The following is an 18,280-nucleotide window of genomic DNA, read 5'->3' on the forward strand; positions in this document are numbered from 1 at the left end:
AGCATACATATGTCATCAGTTAAAAATCACACAACACCAGGTTATAGTCCAACAGGTTTATTTGGAAGCACTAGCTTTCAGAGCGCTGCTCCTTCATCAGGTAGTCGTGGAGAATAAGGTCATAAGGCACAGAATTTATAGCAAAAGTTTACAGTGTGATGTAACTGAAATTATATATTGAAAAAGACCTGGCTTGTTTGTTAAGTCTCTCATCTTTTAGAATGGGCATGCTGGTTTCAGATCTTTATATGTAAATCCCAGAACTAAAAGTTAAATTCTCAAGTGAACTTCAACAACAGGTGCCATGTCATCTCAGATAATGCATTGACACCTATTGTTAAAGTTCACTTGAGGCCTAGCCCTTGCCTCATTAATGATCTGAAAATCCACTTCAATAAACAGAAGGGATCTATGTTTAGCAGAAACAAGGTTTAATTTAATGGTGAAAATGTGTTGCTGGAAAAGCGCAGCAGGTCAGGCAGCATCCAAGGAGCAGGAGAATTGACTTTTCGGACATGAACCCTTCTTCAGGCTCATGCCTGAAATGTCGATTCTCCTGCTCCTCGGATGCTGCCTGACCTGCTGTACATTTCCAGCAACACACTCTCCACTCTGATCTTCAGCATCTGCAGTCCTCACTTTCTCCTTTAATTTAATGGTTCAAAACTAAAGGCCTGTCCGCATTGCCTACTGTCATAGCCGAGGTCTGATAGGATGGTGGATATAACCGAGAAATCAAAACAGCTGCACAGAGCTGCAAAATAAATAAATGCAACATTAAAAGGATACAAGTGAAAAAAACTGCAAATGCTGAAAATATGAATCTTCATAAGCCACTTTTGGAATGAATAAGTATTTGCTTCTAATGAAGCAGCTAACTGTGATTAAAAGGCATCAATTTGAATGATCGCCAAAGATATTCCCAGACAAGACTATGATAAGGTATCAATATTTATGGGGAGAAAGTGAGGTCTGCAGATGCTGGAGATCAAAGTTGAAACTTTATTGCTGGAACAGCACAGCAGGTCAGGCAGCATCCAGGGAACAGGAGATTTGACGTTTCGGGCACAGGCCCTTCTTCAGGAATGAGCAGAGAGTGTTCAGCAGGACAAGATAAAAGGTAGGGAGGAGGGACTTGGAGGAGGGGAGTTGGAAATGTGATAGGTGGAAAGAGGTCAAGGTGAGGGTGATAGGTCGGAGTAGGATGGAGGCGGAGAGGTCAAGAAGAAGACTGCAGGTCAGGAAGGCGGTGCCGGGCTGGAGGGATCCGGCTGAGACAAGGTGGGGGGAGGGGGGATGAAGAAACTGGTGAAGTCCAAGTTCATCCCCTGCGGTTGGAGGGTTCCCAGTCGGAAGATAAGACGCTCCTCCTCCGACCGTCGGGTTGTTGTGGTTTGGCGGTGGATGAGTCCAATGACCTGCATATCCTCGGTGGAGTGGGAGGGGGAGTTGAAATGCTGTGCTACAGGGTGGTTGGGTTGGTTCGTCCGGGTGGCCCAGAGGTGCTCTCTGAATCGCTCCGCAAGTAGGCGGCCTGTCTCCCCAATATAGAGGAGGCCACACCGGCTGCAGCGGATGCAGTAGATAATGTGGGTGGAGGTGCAGGTGAATCTGTGGCGGATATGGAAGTTTCCCTTGGGGCCTTGGAGAGAAGTGAGGGGGGAGGTGTGGGCGCAAGTGTTGCACCTCCTGCGGTTGCAAGGGAAGGTGCCGGGAGTGGAGGTTGGGTCGGTGGGGGGTGTGGATCTGACAAGGGAGTCGCGGAGGGAGTGGTCTCTACAGAAAGCTGATAGGGGAGGGGAGGGAAATATATCCTTGGTGCTGGGGTCTGTTTGGAGGTGGCGGAAGTGACGGCGGATGATGTGCTGTACATGGAAATCATCCGCCGTCACTTCCGCCACCTCCAAACAGACCCCAGCACCAAGGATATATTTCCCTCCCCTCCCCTATCAGCTTTCCGTAGAGACCACTCCCTCCGCGACTCCCTTGTCAGATCCACACCCCCCACCGACCCAACCTCCACTCCCGGCACCTTCCCTTGCAACCGCAGGAGGTGCAACACTTGCGCCCACACCTCCCCCCTCACTTCTCTCCAAGGCCCCAAAGGAAACTTCCATATCCGCCACAGATTCACCTGCACCTCCACCCACATTATCTACTGCATCCGCTGCAGCCGGTGTGGCCTCCTCTATATTGGGGAAACAGGCCGCCTACTTGCGGAGCGATTCAGAGAGCACCTCTGGGCCACCCGGACGAACCAACCCAACCACCCTGTAGCACAGCATTTCAACTCCCCCTCCCACTCCACCGAGGATATGCAGGTCATTGGACTCATCCACCGCCAAACCACAACAACCCGACGGTCGGAGGAGGAGCGTCTTATCTTCCGACTGGGAACCCTCCAACCACAGGGGATGAACTTGGACTTCACCAGTTTCTTCATCCCCCCTCCCCCCACCTTGTCTCAGCCGGATCCCTCCAGCCCGGCACCGCCTTCCTGACCTGCAGTCTTCTTCTTGACCTCTCCGCCTCCATCCTACTCCGACCTATCACCCTCACCTTGACCTCTTTCCACCTATCACATTTCCAACTCCCCTCCTCCAAGTCCCTCCTCCCTACCTTTTATCTTCTCCTGCTGAACACTCTCTGCTCATTCCTGAAGAAGGGCCTGTGCCCGAAACGTCGAATCTCCTGTTCCCTGGATGCTGCCTGACCTGCTGTGCTGTTCCAGCAATAAAGTTTCAACATCAATATTTATGGGATTATATCAAGATTCTGCTATACAACAAAGTTCAAGTTGAAAACACTACAGCTTTTAGGAACATTTTGTATTTATCAAATTCTGTGAATTGATTTTCAGATAACATTTGTAATTGTTCAGGATATATCCTCTGACCTGCTGTGATAAGCCAATTAAGTCAACTATCTGTAGATTGAGCAAAATAAACTTGCCCAAATGATACAGTGAATTAAAATAAACAACTGCATTGGAGTTGACAATAGCAAATAGTCTTGCTTGTTTTTACAATAAAATTTGGTCAGAGCAGCACTTGCTCAGCTACTGTAACCTTCATAGAAATGCAGTAAAATCCACACTGAATGGGTAAACAGGGTTTCCACTGCACTTCTAGCAATGTTACAGTGGCAGAGCAGATGTCCAGAGGAGATTCTGCACTTTGCACTTTAGTCGCCATCTCTGACTCTCCCTCTTAAAACAGCAGCCGCAAAGTAGAAGCAGCAAAAATGCTCAAGAACTGAAAGAATCCTGGATTTTACAGGAAATCTAAACTTTCATTGTGCTCAGAGTTTTGAAAGACAATCTAGGTCTTTCTGTTCAAAGCTTTCTTCCTTTCCCTGTGACATATCCTCTCTGTGCCTTGAATGGGATATCGGCCGGGTGCTGGCAGGTGGGACTAGATTGGGTTGGGAAATCTGGTCGGCATGGACGGGTTGGACCAAAGGGTCTGTTTCCTCGCTGTACATCTCTATGACTCTATGACTGTACTCCCAGAAGATCAGAGGCTGCTCGCTCAAGGAGAGAGAGATAACTAGTGTTGAGTTTGTTGGGAAGAGGTGTAGAGTTGGGAAGGCACGGCCTCATGGTAATCTCAGCTGGTATGGGAATGAATCCATGCTGTTTGCACCACTCTGCACCATAACCCAGCCATATTACCCAGCTGATCTACGTGGTACCCACACCAATCTTCTGTTTCTGCTGAGGTTCCTCACAGTTGGTGTTGCTATTGTAGCAGGAACAAGGGCCTTACTTGAAAACTGGCAAGTAAATTATTCTCTTTAATTTAGAAAAATGTTTGATGAGGATATTGGAAAAAGGAATATTGCTGCAACATTTTTCCTCCCCTTTAAACATTGAGAGTGTTTATTATTTAAGGTGTAAAATAAGCTTCCTTAAAATATACTAAATTATGCAAGTGCCATTACATCAGGTTAAAAAAAAACTCTTACTTCCACACAGTAATTCCCAACAAGCAAAGTACGCCAAGGAAACCAGGAAAGAACAACAGGAATATAAAGATGGTTGTCATATGAGAAGCTCGCCAAGCTTTGCGGGGAGGCTGGCAGTTCATCATTAGGCTAACCTGAACAGACACGAACACGGTTAGTCAGTGTGCTTCTTCAAAAGCAGCCAACAGTTAGACTAGGTGAGAGTCATGTGGTTCACAAATAACTTCATATATTATATCACAGCTGTACATCACAACATATATATGTGTGGGTGTGGGTGTGTCTGTCTGTATATACTGGCAGTAAAATACTGCAAACTTCATAATTTACTGATTGTACATATGCCACATATATAAAATCTATTTTTTAAAGAATCTATATTTTTATACCATAATAAATAAGAAAGATCTAAAATAAAATCATGATTCCCTGACATCATACATGATAGGGAATTATACCTTAGAGAAGAACAAAGAACAAAGTACTGCACAGGAACAGGCCCTTCGGCCCTCCAAGCCTGTGCTATCATCATGCCCTAATTAAACTAAAAAACAAACCTTCTGCCTTTATTCGATCCGTATCTCTCTATTACTTCCCTGTTCATGGAACCATCCAGATGCCTCTTAAATGTCGTCAACGTGTCTGCTTCCACCACCTCTTCTAGCAGTGCGTTTCAGGCACCTAACACTCCCTGTGTGAAAAACCTCCCTCGCACATCTCCCTTAAACATTCCCCCTCTCACCTTGAACCTGTGTCCCCTTGTAACTGAAACTTCAACTTTGGGAAAAAGCCTCTGACTATCCGCCCTATCTAAGCCTCTCATAGTTTTGTAGGCCTCTATTGGGTTACCTCTCAACCGCCGACTTTCCAGTGAAAACAACCCTAGATATTTTAACTTTTCTTCATAGCTAGTGCCCTCAAGATCAGGCAACATCCTGGTGAACCTTTTTTGTGCACTCTCCAAAGCTTCCAAATCCTTCCGGTAGTGTGGCAACCAAAACTGCACACAATACCTCAAATCCAACCCTATAAGGGTTTTATGTAGCTGCAATATGGTTTACCAACTCTTGTCCTCCATGCACCAGCCAATAACATGTTATCTGCCTTCCTAATCACCTTGGCCACCTATGTTGCCACTTTTAGGGAAGTGTGGACCTGCCACACCCAGATCCATTAATATTTCTAAGGGTTCTGCTATTTATGGTATAATTCTCCCTAAATTTGATCCTCCAAAATGCATCACCTCACATTTGTCTAAATTAAACTCCATCTGCCATTTAGAGTCATAGAGATGTACAGCATGGAAACAGACCCTTCAGTCCAACCCCTTCATGCCGACTAGATATCCCAACCCAATCTAGTCCCACTTGCCAGCATCCGGCCCATATCCCTCCAAACCCTTCCTATTCATATACCCATTGAAACGCCTCTTAAATGTTGCAATTGTACCAGCCTCCAACACATCCTCTGGCAGCTCATTCCAAACACGTACCACCCTCTGCATGAAAAAGTTGCCTCTTAGGTCTCTTTTATATCTTTCCCCTCTCACCCTAAACCTATGCCCTCTAGTTCTGGACTCCCTGACTCCAGGGAAAAGACTTTGTCTATTTATCCTATCCATGCCCCTCATAATTTTGTAAACCTCTATAAGGTCACCCCTCAGCCTCCGACGCTCCAGGGAAAACAGCCCCAGCGTGTTCAGCCTCTCCCTGTAGCTCAAATCCTCCAACCCTGGCAACATCCTTGTAAATCTTTTCTGAACCCTTTCAAGTTTCACAACATCTTTCCGATAGGAAGGAGACCAGAATTGCACGCAATATTCCAACAGTGTGCAATGTCCTGTACAGCCGCAACATGACCTCCCAATTCCTGTACTCAATACTCTGACCAATAAAGGAAAGCATATCAAACGCCTTCTTCACTATCCTATCTACCTGCGACTCCACTTTCAAGGAGCTATGAACCTACACTCCAAGGTCTCTTTGTTAAGCAACACTCCCGAGGACCTTACCATTAAGTATATACGTCCTGCTAAGATTTGCTTTCCCAAAATGCAGCACCTCGCTTTTATCTGAATTAAACTGCATCTGCTACTTCTCAGCCCATTGGCCCATCTGGTCCAGATCCTGTTGTAATCTGAGGTAACCCTGTTTGCTGTCCACTAAACTTCCAATTTTGGTGTCATCTGCAAACTTACTAACTGTACCTCTTATTCTCACATCCAAATCATTTATGTAAATGACAAAAAGTAGAGGGCCCATCACCGATCCTTGTGGCACTCCACTGGTCACAGGCCTCCAGTCTGACAAGCAACTCTCCACCACCACCCCACCACCCTCTGTCTTCTACCTTTGAGCCAGTTCTGTATCCAAATGTCTAGTTCTCCCTGTATTCCATGAGATCTAACCTTGCTAATCAGTCTCCCATGGGGAACCTTGTCGAATGCTTACTGAAGTCCATATAGATCACATCTACTGCTCTGCCCTCATCAATCCTCTTTGTTACTTCTTCAAAAAACTCAATCAAGTTTGTGAGACATAATTTCCCACGCACAGAGCCATGTTGACTATCCCGAATCAGTCCTTGCTTTTCCAAATACATGTCCATCCTGTCCCTCAGGATTCTCTCCAACAACTTGCCCACCACCGAGGTCAGGCTCACCGGTCTATAGTTCCCTGGCTTGTCTTTACCGCCCTTCTTAAACAGTGGCACCACGTTTGCCAACTTCCAGTCTTCCGGCCTCTCACCTGTGACTATCGATGATACAAATATCTCAGCAAGAGGCCCAGCAATCACTTCTCTAGCTTCCCACAGAGTTCTCGGGTACACCTGATAAGGTCCTCGGGATTTATCCACCTTTAACCATTTCAAGACATCCAGCACTTCCTCCTCTGTAATCTGGACATTTTGCAAGATGTCACCATTTATTTCCCTACAGTCTATATCTTCCATATCTTTTTCCAAGTAAATACTGATGCAAAATATTCATTTAGTATCTCCCCCATTTTCTGTGGCTCCACACAAAGGCCACCTTGCTGATCTTTGAGGGGTCCTATTCTCTCCCTAGTTACCCTTTTGTCCTTAATATATTTGTAAAATCCCTTTGGATTCTCCTTAATTCTATTTGCCAAAGCTGTCTCATGTCCCCTTTTGCCCTCCTGATTTCCCTCTTAAGTATACTTCTACTTTCTTTACACTCTTCTAAGGATTCACTCGGAGAAAGTGAGGACTGCAGATGTTGGAGACCAGAGTTGAAAAATGTGGTGCTGGAAAAACACAGCAGGTCAGACAGCATCCGAGGAGCAGGAGAATTGACGTATCGGGCATAAGTCAGGAAGCCCTGAAGAAAGGCTTATGCCCGAAACGTCAATTCTCCTGCTCCTCGGATGCTGCCTGGCCTGCTGTGTTTTTCCAGCACCACATTTTTCAACTAAGGATTCACTCGATCTATCCTGTCTATACCTGATATATGCTTCCTTATTTTTCTTAACCAAACCCTCAATTTCTTTAGTCATCCAGCATTCTCTAAACCTACAAGCCTTGCCTTTCACCCTGACAGGAATATACTTTCTCTGGATTCTTGTTATCTCATTTATGAAAGCATCCCATTTTCCAGCCTTCCCTTTACCTGCGAACATCTGCCTCCAATCAGCTTTCGAAAGTTCTTGCCTAATACCGTCAAAATTGGCCTTTCTCCAATTTAGAACTTCAACTTTTAGATCTGGTCTATCCTTTTCCATCACTATTTTAAAACGAATAGAATTATGGTCGCTGGCCCCAAAGTGCTCCCCCACTGACACCTCAGTCACCTGCCCTGCCTTATTTCCCAAGAGTAGGTCAAGTTTTGCACCTTCTCTAGTAGGTACATCCACATACTGAATCAGAAAATTGTCGTGTACGCACCCTAAGAAATTCCTCTTCATCTAAACCTTTAACACTATGGCAGTCCCAGTCGATGTTTGAAAAGTTAAAATCCCCTACCATAACTACCCTATTATTCTTACAGATAGCTGAGATCTCCTTACAAGTTTGTTTCTCAATTTCCCTCTGACTGTTAGGGGATCCATAATACAATCCCAATCAGGTTATCATCCCTTTCTTATTTCTCAGTTCCACCCAAACAACTTCCCTGGATGTATTTCTGGGAATATCCTTCCTCAGCACAGCTATAATGCTATCCCTTATCAAAAATGCCCCAGCTATTTCTCTCCTTGCCTTTCGCAGTAACCTGGGATATATTGCATCTGGCCCCGAGGACTTGTCTACCTTAATGCAATTTAGGATATGCAAAACTTCCTCCCTTAATATATTGACATTCACTTCAAGTATTCACATACTCATCCCTGACCTCAACATCAGTGATGTCCTTCTCCTTGGTGAATATCGATACAAAGTATTCCTTAAGGATCTCTCCACTTCCTGTGGCTCTACACATAACTTCCCTCCTTTGTCCTTCAGTAGGCCTACTCTTTCCCTCGTTACCCTCTTTCTTCTAATATCTGCATAAAACGCCTTGGGATTCTCTTTGACCCTGTTTGTTAAAGATATTTCATGGCCCCTTTTAGCCTTCCTTATTCTGCATTTGCGTTCCTTCTTAATTTCTCTATTCTCCTCAAGGGCTTCATCAGTTTGTAGCTGCCTAGACCTACCATATGCTTCCTTTTTCCTTTTGACTTAACTTACAATTTTCCTTGTCATCCATGGTTCCTGAATCCTGCCATGCCTACCCTTCAAATTATTTCCCTTGTTTAAAAAAGGAAGAAGGGATAATCCAAGAAATCATAGGATGGTCAGCCTGACATCTGTGGTGGGAAGCACTTAGGGCTTGGATTAGTACCTGGGAGTATGATTTTATTGCTGTTACTGAGATTTGGTTGAGGGAAGGGCATGATTGGTAACTAAATATCCCAGGATATACATGCTTCAGGTGGGATAGAGGGGAAGGTAAAAGGGGTGGAGGAGTTGCATTACTGGTCAGAGAGGATATCCCAGCTGTGCTGAAGGTGGGCACTATGGAGGACTCGCGCGGTGAGGCAATACGGGCAGAGCTCAGAAATAAGAAAAATGCGGTAACAATGTTGGGGCTGTACTACAGACCGCCCAACAGCGAGTGTGAGATAGAGGTACAAATATGTATACAGATTGTGGAAAGATGTTGGAGCAATAGGAGATTTTAATTTTCCCAACATTGACTGGGTTTCACTTAGTGTTAGAAATTGGAGAATTGGACAAGACGATGCACTTGGAGAAGATACTGAGGGACAAGACATGTGTACATTTGGAAGAGAATGGACTAGTTAGTGACAGGCAGCATGGTTTTGTATGGAGAAGGTCATGGCTCACCAATCTGATTGAATGTTCTGAAGAGATGATGAAGATTATTGATGAAGGAAGCTGTGGATGTAGTTTATATGGACTTTAGTAAGTTCAATCTGGACAAATGCAGGGTCTTGCATTTTGAAAGATCCAATTCTAGAGTGAACTATACAGTAAATGGGGTAAAAACAATGACTGCAGATGCTGGAAACCAGATTCTGGATTAGTGGTGCTGGAAGAGCACAGCAGTTCAGGCAGCATCCGAGGAGCAGGAAAATCGACGTTTCGGGCAAAAGCCCTTCATCAGGAATAAAGGCAGTGAGCCTGGAGCGTGGAGAGATAAGCTAGAGGAGGGTGGGGGTGGGGAGAAAGTAGCATAGAGTGCAATGGGTGAGTGGGGGAGGGGATGAAGGTGATAGGTCAGGGAGGAGAGGGTGGAGTGGATAGGTGGAAAAGGAGATAGGCAGGTCGGACAAGTCTGGACAAGTCATGGGTACGGTGCGGAGCTGGAAGTTTGGAACTAGGGTGAGGTGGGGGAAGGGGAAATGAGGAAACTGTTGAAGTCCACATTGATGCTCTGGGGTTGAAGTGTTCCGAGGCAGAAGATGAGGTTTTCTTCCTCCAGGTGTCTGGTGGTGAGGGAGCGGTGGTGAAGGAGGCCCAGGACCTCCATGTCCTCGGCAGAGTGGGGGGGGGGGAGTTGAAATGTTGGGCCACGGGGCGGTGTGGTTGATTGGTGCGGGTGTCCCGGAGATGTTCCCTAAAGCGCTCTGCTAAGAGGCGTCCAGTCTCCCCAATGTAGAGGAGACCGCATCGGGAGCAAAGGATACAATAAATGATATTAGTGGATGTGCAGGTAAAACTTTGATGGATGTGGAAGGCTCCTTTAGGGCCTTGGATAGAGGTGAGGGAGGAGGTGTGGGCGCAGGTTTTACAGTTCCTGCGGTGGCAGGGGAAAGTGCCAGGATGGGAGTTTGGGTTGTAGGGGGGCGTGGACCTGACCAGGTAGTTGCGGAGGGAACGATCTTTGCAGAAGGCGGAAAGGGGTGGGGAGGGAAATATATCCCTGGTGGTGGGGTCTGTTTGGAGGTGGCAGAAATGTCAGCGGATGATTTGGTTTAAGCCCTGGGGAAAATTGATGTACAGAACAGTCTGGGTATTCAGGTCCATTGTTCCTTGAAGTTGGCAATGCAGGTCAGGAGAGTGGTCAAGAAGGCACACGTCACGCTTTCCTTCATCAGACGGGGTATTGAGCACAAGAGGAGGCAGGTCATGTTACAGTTGTATAAGACTTTGGTTTGGCCACATTTGAAATATTGTGTACAGTTCTGGTCACCACATTACCAAAAGGATGTGGATGCTTTGGAGACGGTGCCGAGGAGGTTCATCAGGATGTTGCCTGGTCTGGAGGGTGCTAACTATGAGTAGATTAGGATTATTTTCATTAGAAAGAAAGCGTTTGAGGGGGGACCTGATTGAGGCCTACAAAATCATGAGAGGTGTAGACAGGGTGGATAGCAAGAAATGTATTCCCAGAGTGGGGGACTCAATTACTAGAGGTCACAAGTTCAAAGTGAGAGGGGAAATGTTTAGGAGAGATATGTGTGAAAAGTTCTTCACACTGAGGGTGGTGGGTGCCTGGAATGCACTGCCAGTGGAGGTGGTAGGGGCAGGCCTGATAGCATCATTTAAGATGTATCTAGGGAAAAGGGATACAGATCCTTAGAAAATAGGCGACAGGTTTAGATAGAGGATCTGGATCAGCGCAGGCTTGGAGGGTTGAAGGGCCTGTTCCTGTGCTGAAATTTTCTTTGTTCTTTGTTCAGTTGTGCAGTGACACACATGGCTGCACTTTAATCAACTGGTCCTTAAAAACCTCCCAAATGCCAGACATAGATTTGCCCTCAAACAACTGCTCCCCATCAACAGTCTCCAGTTTGGGTATGCTAAATCTTTCAGAATAAATGACTGCTAACTCTCAAGTGACTGAAGCTTTATGTATTTTATTTAACCTGCTCCGAAATGTAGAGTATTCTTATTTGGCTTGCTGCTCTGGCAATGTCATTGGTTTAAAAAAGTGTAAATCAGAAACAACGACAGAAATTGTTGGAAAAACTTAGCAGCTCTGGCAGCATCCTTGGAAAGAAATCAGAGTTAAAGTTTCAGGTCCAGTGACCCTTCTTCAGAATTGATGTAAATCAGTTGCTTTGTCAATCAAAACTGTCCATCTAAAAATCTGAAATTACTCTGAAATTAATGTATTCTTTTATTACTTAAATACTCGATTCATATCTTTTGACTTTTGAAACGTATAGTTTGACTTGTGACAACTATGCTATAATATAATATGATATCAGGCAATCAAAGGTTTCACAGTTCCAAGTATTTCCATTAGCTTAAAACATTTTGGATAGTCATGCATGAATCCTACTAATCCCAATAATTTATTTTTAGGCAGTATATTGAATCAGTAATTATACATTGGTGATATAGTCATTAACATATGTAGAACATGACATTCACTGTAACAGTAGATTACTTCCATACCTTTTTAACATGGAATATTATGAAGAACTTTATTATTTGTATTGCCGGTAAAAGAGGTGCAAAGAAAAGTCCAATCCTAAAATTTAAGTTTTTAAATAAAAATCACTGATGAATAAACAGTATTGAAATAAATGTGTGTAATTCTGTACATTTTTTAAAAGAAAAACTAAATCCATTTAAATATACATACCAGGCTAGAATTTGTGCGTAGATTAAACTTAAAACATTCCTTGGAATGTCAAATTCTGGTTTTCCAAGTTTATGGCAGCAATGTGTTCCCATGATGCTAAAAGCATTTTAGAAACCAAGAGTTAAATTATTGAGATTCCATTGTATGCTACATAATTCCAAGATACTTTAAACGTTATTGGTAAAATAATTATTGATGAAATTCCATTTAGAAAGTAATAAATACTAAATACTTATATGAAATATTTTCAATGAACTGAGAATCTGCATTAAGAGTGTGTAATTTAGTTTCAGACACTGTGGTACTGTTGTGGCCTGAAACTAAATAAAAATAATTTTTCAACTGATTGAAAGGTGACCATGTGAAAGGGTGAACTTCTTCCTCTGGGCCAAAGCTAACAGGATATTTCAGATTGCATCACATTTTCCTTTTCTAGTTTCTAGGAACTAGGGCAGTGTATGGAAGAGGATTTACTCAACAGATAGCATTTAATTTTGGGTGACAAATACATGACCAAGAGAACAATAACAATACCAATTTCACCAGCTTTATTTCCGGGACCCCTGTCAGGAACAAGTGCTTAATATGATGGGAAGATAGCCACTGATGGTACTCCCAGCACTAGAGAGTAGGGAAACATTTCATTGCTGCAAATGTGTGGAACAGATATCCTTCTCCAGCAGTCCTTTAGTACAAATAGCACCACCAGGAGCATTGACCACTGTTGGCATTGCACTCAGTCCTCCCTTTACGATATGCTGAATTCTCAAATTGAGTTGAATGTGGACTGGATAAGGTCAGGAATCAGAAGGGCAGGGTGGTGACATACATTGGGTTCTCCTCCACTCAATGTTGGGTACAGTACTTTGACTGGGCACTGGGTGCCCGTGAACCCATCTCCTTCCCACACCAGTCGGTCAAAGGCAAACCCAATGAAGTTGGTTGGGTAGTCTCCCCTGAAGATGCTGCTAAAGAGCTTCAATTCGCTTTTTGGGCAGGAAGGCAGCTCTCTGCCCTGAAGTTGAGGCAGAGTTCCTCACACTCATCTCCCCGTCACCAAACACACCTCTGGGCAGTTGGAGGTTTCAAATCCTGCCCTACTGGTAATAATCTCAGTTTTCTTTTCAATGCTTCACAGATAATAGAACTGAAAGAGTAAAAATGACATTCCTGTGCTCCAAACTGATGTAAAACTTATGGTGGGAAATCCCAAAAGGAAGGACAAAATAATGGAGTGAGCAAGTAGATAATTTCACCACAATGAACCTAATTATGCTGGAAACAGGTTATTAAGAATGCCATAAATAATGACATTTATCAATTGGAGTTGAGAACATAAAAGTAGAAACTTTCCTTATTTTATAGTGACTGGCATACCAGCTACCCAGTCAATCAGACAAAAGCTGTAAATGTTGCAAATTCTGTTTAATTGAGTACGTGTATGTGCATGACCTGCAGTGCCTAAATAGGGACCAGTTACCACCTTTCTCTAACTGGTCTTCAGGAAGGGAACATAGTCGAAACATATGCTGTAGACACCATACAAATAAACCTCTATGGAAGACAGAGTAGCTCTGCTTCTTTCACCAGCTAATAAACAACTACCAGCTTCACATGGGCCATGGCAAATGGCTCCAAGCACAGGTGCTGGGATGAAGATCCAACATTATGAAAAATCACCTGGTTAAATTGGCTTTGTTAATATTTATCTATGGAGCCTTTTAATGGATAGTGTATAATGCCAACCATACAATGATTCTTAAATTCATAGATAGTTAAACAGACAAGGATTGCATTCATTAATGTTCCCAACAGCTCTCACCTATTCCAGTGTCAAACTGGCTGTCCATATTCTTGGATTGATTAGATTAGATTACTTACAGTGTGGAAACAGGCCCTTCGGCCCAACAAGTCCACACCGACCCACCGAAGCGCAACCCACCCAGACCCATTCCCCTACATTTACCCCTTCACCTAACACTACGGGCAATTTAGCATGGCCAATTCACCTAACCTGCACATTTTTGGACTGTGGGAGGAAACCGGAGCACCCGGAGGAAACCCACGCAGACACGAGGAGAATGTGCAAACTCCACACAGACAGTTGCCTGAGGCAAAAATTGAACCCAGGTCTCTGGCGCTGTGAGGCAGCAGTGCTAACCACTGTGCCACCCACTGTTTTGGAAGATGCCCAATTTTCTTGATATTTAAATTATGAAACCAGCACCAATTTTTTTATTGCTTCCAACTAAAACTCCATACTGTCATCACCAACCCGCCCCTTCCAAATCTTTAACCTTTGGCCTTATGATTCACTGACCTCCTGAGTTGTATGTTGTTTTCAATCTTGATCTCTGATGCTTTGCCCCATCATCAGTTGTCATATCTTCAGCTATTTAGCTTCCATGGCAATGGCCTAGTAGTACTATTACTAGACTATTATTCCAGAAACTCAGCTAATGTTCTGGGGACCTGGGTTCAAATCCAACCTTGACAGATGGTGGACTTTGAATTCAGTAAAGAATATGGAATTAAGGATCTAGTTATGATCACAAAACCATAGTCGATTGTCAGTAAATCCCATCTAGTTCACTAATCTCCTTTAGGGAAGGAAATCTGTCACTATTACCTGGTCTGACCTCCATGTGACTCCAGACCCAGAGCAATGTGGTTGACTCTTAACTAATTACAGAAAGGTGATAAATGCTGGCCTAGCCAGAGACTCCCATAATCTGTGAGCGAATTTAAAAATAGATTCGGGAATTACCCCTGTAAACTCTAAAATCTCTTTACATTTCTCTCTTCCTTACAGATCCTCTTTAATCACATGTTCCTCTAAACTTTGGGTTATATTTCCTGTGTTCTTTACAGATTATACTTTTGTGAAGTTTCTTGTGACATTTCTCTACATCAAAGGCAGTTCTTGTGTTACAGTAACATCTCTGAAAAACCACCACTTGAAGCAACTCTCACATGTTGAATCAAGATGCAGAAGTTCTTTTAAGATTTTCTTACTTTAAAACAATATATTAAATTAAATTTAAGGAGCTCCTGATCTACTAAATACAATTTTCTATGGCAGCTCCTATTCCTGCCAATTCAGTTTTATTTCTTAAATCTGATTTCCAATTTGCAATTAGGTGGCTGTTTTGTCTGCTTCCTACCCAGCCTCAATGGTATGCAGATTTAAAATTAAAGCTACCATTTTCATTCCCAGACAAGATTCAATATAGGCAATGAGTGTTCCTGCACTGTCTTTCAAGTACTAGCTTGCATAATCTACAGACTAATGTTTCCAGGCTACTCATGAGCAATGCAACAAGAAAGCTACTAGTTTACTTCAAACTGGTTAATGTGTTTCCAAAGGAGACTAAGAAAATGTTGAAAGAAGAATGTATTAAGTGTTCCATGGGATACTTTAATGCAGAAGAATTTTAATGCTTCAGCAATCCAAATATAGGTAATTGAAATATATAACAACACAAACTCTTCCTAAAGTTGTCCAACTTTCGTATCATAATAGGAGCAAAGTTAAGCCATCCAGTCTACTTTGGCATTCCGCCTTAGCTAATATCTTTTGCAACCCCTTCTCCTGCCTTCTCCTTTGTCCCCTTTAGCAATCAGGAATCTATCCATCTCTGTTTTAAATACACTCAATGACTTGGCCTCCACAGCCCTCTGTACCAATGGGTTGCACAGATTCACCATCCTCTGGCTAAAGAAGATCCTGCTCAACTCAGTTCTAAAGTGTCATCCCTTAACTCTGAGGCTGTACCCCTAAGTCCTAGTCTCTCCAACTAATGGAAACATCTTTTCTGCGTCCACTCTATCCAGGTCTCTCTGTATTACATAAGTTTCAATGTGACTCCCACACCCACTGTTCTTCTAAACTCCATTAGGTACAGACCCGGAGTCCTCAACTCCTCATCATATGACAAGCTCTTCATCCCCAGGGTCATTCAGCTAAACTTCTCCTGGATCCCCAACAAAGCCAAAACATCCTTCCATAGATATGGGGCACAAGACCGCTCACAGTATTCCAAATGCAGTCTGACCAGAGCCTTATACAGCCTCAGCAGTATGTCTCTGCTCTTGTATTCTAACCCTCTTGAAATGAATGCTAACATTGCATGTCTTCCTGTCAACTGAATCTGCATGTTAACCTTAAGAGAATCCTGAACTAGGACTCCCAACTTCCTTTGTGCTTCAGATCTTTGAAGCCTCCCCCATATATAAAGTAGTCTGCTCCTCTCCTCTTCCTCCCAAAGTGCATAACCTCATACTTTTCCATACCGTATTCCAACAGCCACTTCTATGCCCATAATTGTCCAAGTCCTTCTGCAGCCTCACTGCTTCCTCAACTCTAACTTTGTGTTATCTTCAAACTTAGCAACAATGCCCTCAGTTCCTTCATCCAGCTCAATAATTTTAACATGAATAGTTGTAGTCCCAATACAGACCCCTATCAAACTCGACTAGTCACCGGCAGCAATCCTAAAGAAATACTTTATCTCCACTCTCTGCCTTCTACCAGTCAGTCAATCCTCTACCTGTGCCAGTGCCTTGCCCCTAACACCATGGACTCTTATCTTAATCAGCAGCCTCTTGAGTGACACCTCATCTCAGACCTTCTGGAAATCCAAGTAGATCATGTCCACTCCCTCTCGATTGTCTGACTTGCTCATTACCTCCTGAAAGATTTGTCAGGCATAACCTTCCCTTGACAAAGATTGATTGGATTCATAATTGAATCAAAATAATTAGGTTATTTTGCATAAAATTACTTCACACATCTTGAAACAAGAGAACATAAGGTTACATCATACCTTCGAATGAACTCCCCAAAGAAGGAACCCAGTAAGGAGAAGATAAAATCAGTCACCACAAGTCGGTACAGATCTTGACCAACAAATGTTTCCCAACACTAATAAAAAACAACAAATAACTTATTTTTTATGTTATAAAATTGACATATCTGTATTAAATATTGAAGATAAATACTAAACATATTATCAGATTTAAAAGTAATTGAAGAGACTAAGAATAAAAAATATCCTTCTTTATTCAAACTTGAACCCAACACATTATTGAATGAACAATGATCGAAAAGGTATTGTGATACATGCCTCTACGGTATTTGCTACTGTCACCAGCCAATAGTAACACAGAACTCCAATTACTGACATTTTCAGTACAACGTTCCTGTAAGAGAAATTAGTTCATTTACTCTTCAGAGTTATACAATGTACATTACAAAGTGGTTATTCAATGACCATATCCAGAGTACTACAGAAAATCAATATAGTGTCTGTTATCACAATGTCCCATATTGTATAAAATTGATGCATAAGTTAGATTTACATTTAGAATGCTTATGCCTAATATACCAGTGTGTCTAGCACAGTAACGAGAGTGAATTTTCTTTTGAAGTCAGGGCGATATATATACCAGGTGCAACCAACTTTTAAAGGTATATTTTTCAGCACATTGTTCAAGGCCATCATTTATTGTCCACATCCATTTGCTGTGTGAAAGTTGTGGTGGGCCTTTCCCTTGAACAGCTCAAATCCAATCTCTTGAAAGATGTGGTTTGTGAGACCATTTCAGAGGGCAGTTCAAGTAACCCACATTTATATGGGACTGAAAGGCGAGGACTGAACCTTATGTTTTTTGTCTAAGTCTAATTAGGATCAAGCTTTTTGGAGGGTCTGTTGCTGTGAAGCCAAGCAAGTTCTCTCACCCTAACCTACCAAACTCACCTCATTAACTTTCTACTGCGTTTATGTCATATGTCCATCCCATCTTACGCCATTCCCAGAACAATGCAGCAGATATCCTGGAATTGACTGGCAAACCTTTCATCTCTTCCACCTTTAAAAGCCCATTGTGTATGGGGACAAGCTCTGTCAGTCCAAAACTACCCTGCACAGTTCTGGACATTTGCCCTGACATGGCTGGCAGGGTGAAATCAGTGACACATTTTGTTGGACAATGGTGCTAATGCAGGACTTCCTCTTCCCCCAGGAACAGGATTGGAGACCACAACTCCAGAGTATGACAGCCTGATCTGAGGTTATAACCCAGCTGTCTGGAGGAATGTCAATATTTCTCTCCATTCCAGCAGATTAGGTTCCACCATATTCTCTCTGATTCCTCATACTCACACTATCTCTTCAACTATATCCACCTGCCACCATGGCTCATTCTCTACCACTCTCATTATTTCCTGAGACATCCTGCCCACTCACTATCACTTATCCT

The 18,280-nt window shown here is 43.2% G+C and overlaps 1 protein-coding gene across 5 annotated transcripts in view; it reads right to left on the bottom strand.

Moving 5' to 3' along the window:
- tmc5 (transmembrane channel like 5) overlaps window positions 1-18,280 on the bottom strand; it is a 261,115-nt gene that overhangs the window by 48,598 nt on the left and 194,237 nt on the right. For all 5 annotated transcript variants that reach the window (XM_087998078.1, XM_087998077.1, XM_087998074.1 and 2 more), the window contains 5 exons: window positions 17,146-17,221; window positions 16,846-16,943; window positions 12,020-12,115; window positions 11,830-11,905; window positions 3,967-4,100 (listed from right to left, as the gene is read on the bottom strand). In XM_087998078.1, the coding sequence (XP_087854204.1) occupies window positions 3,967-4,100; window positions 11,830-11,905; window positions 12,020-12,115; window positions 16,846-16,943; window positions 17,146-17,221 (480 nt within the window). The remainder of the gene's footprint in view (window positions 1-3,966; window positions 4,101-11,829; window positions 11,906-12,019; window positions 12,116-16,845; window positions 16,944-17,145; window positions 17,222-18,280) is intronic.

Source organism: Chiloscyllium plagiosum, unplaced genomic scaffold (genome assembly GCF_037043375.1).
Source record: "Chiloscyllium plagiosum isolate Xiang-an unplaced genomic scaffold, Cpla_swu_hap1 HiC_scaffold_20, whole genome shotgun sequence".
Lineage (NCBI taxonomy): Eukaryota > Metazoa > Chordata > Chondrichthyes > Orectolobiformes > Hemiscylliidae > Chiloscyllium > Chiloscyllium plagiosum.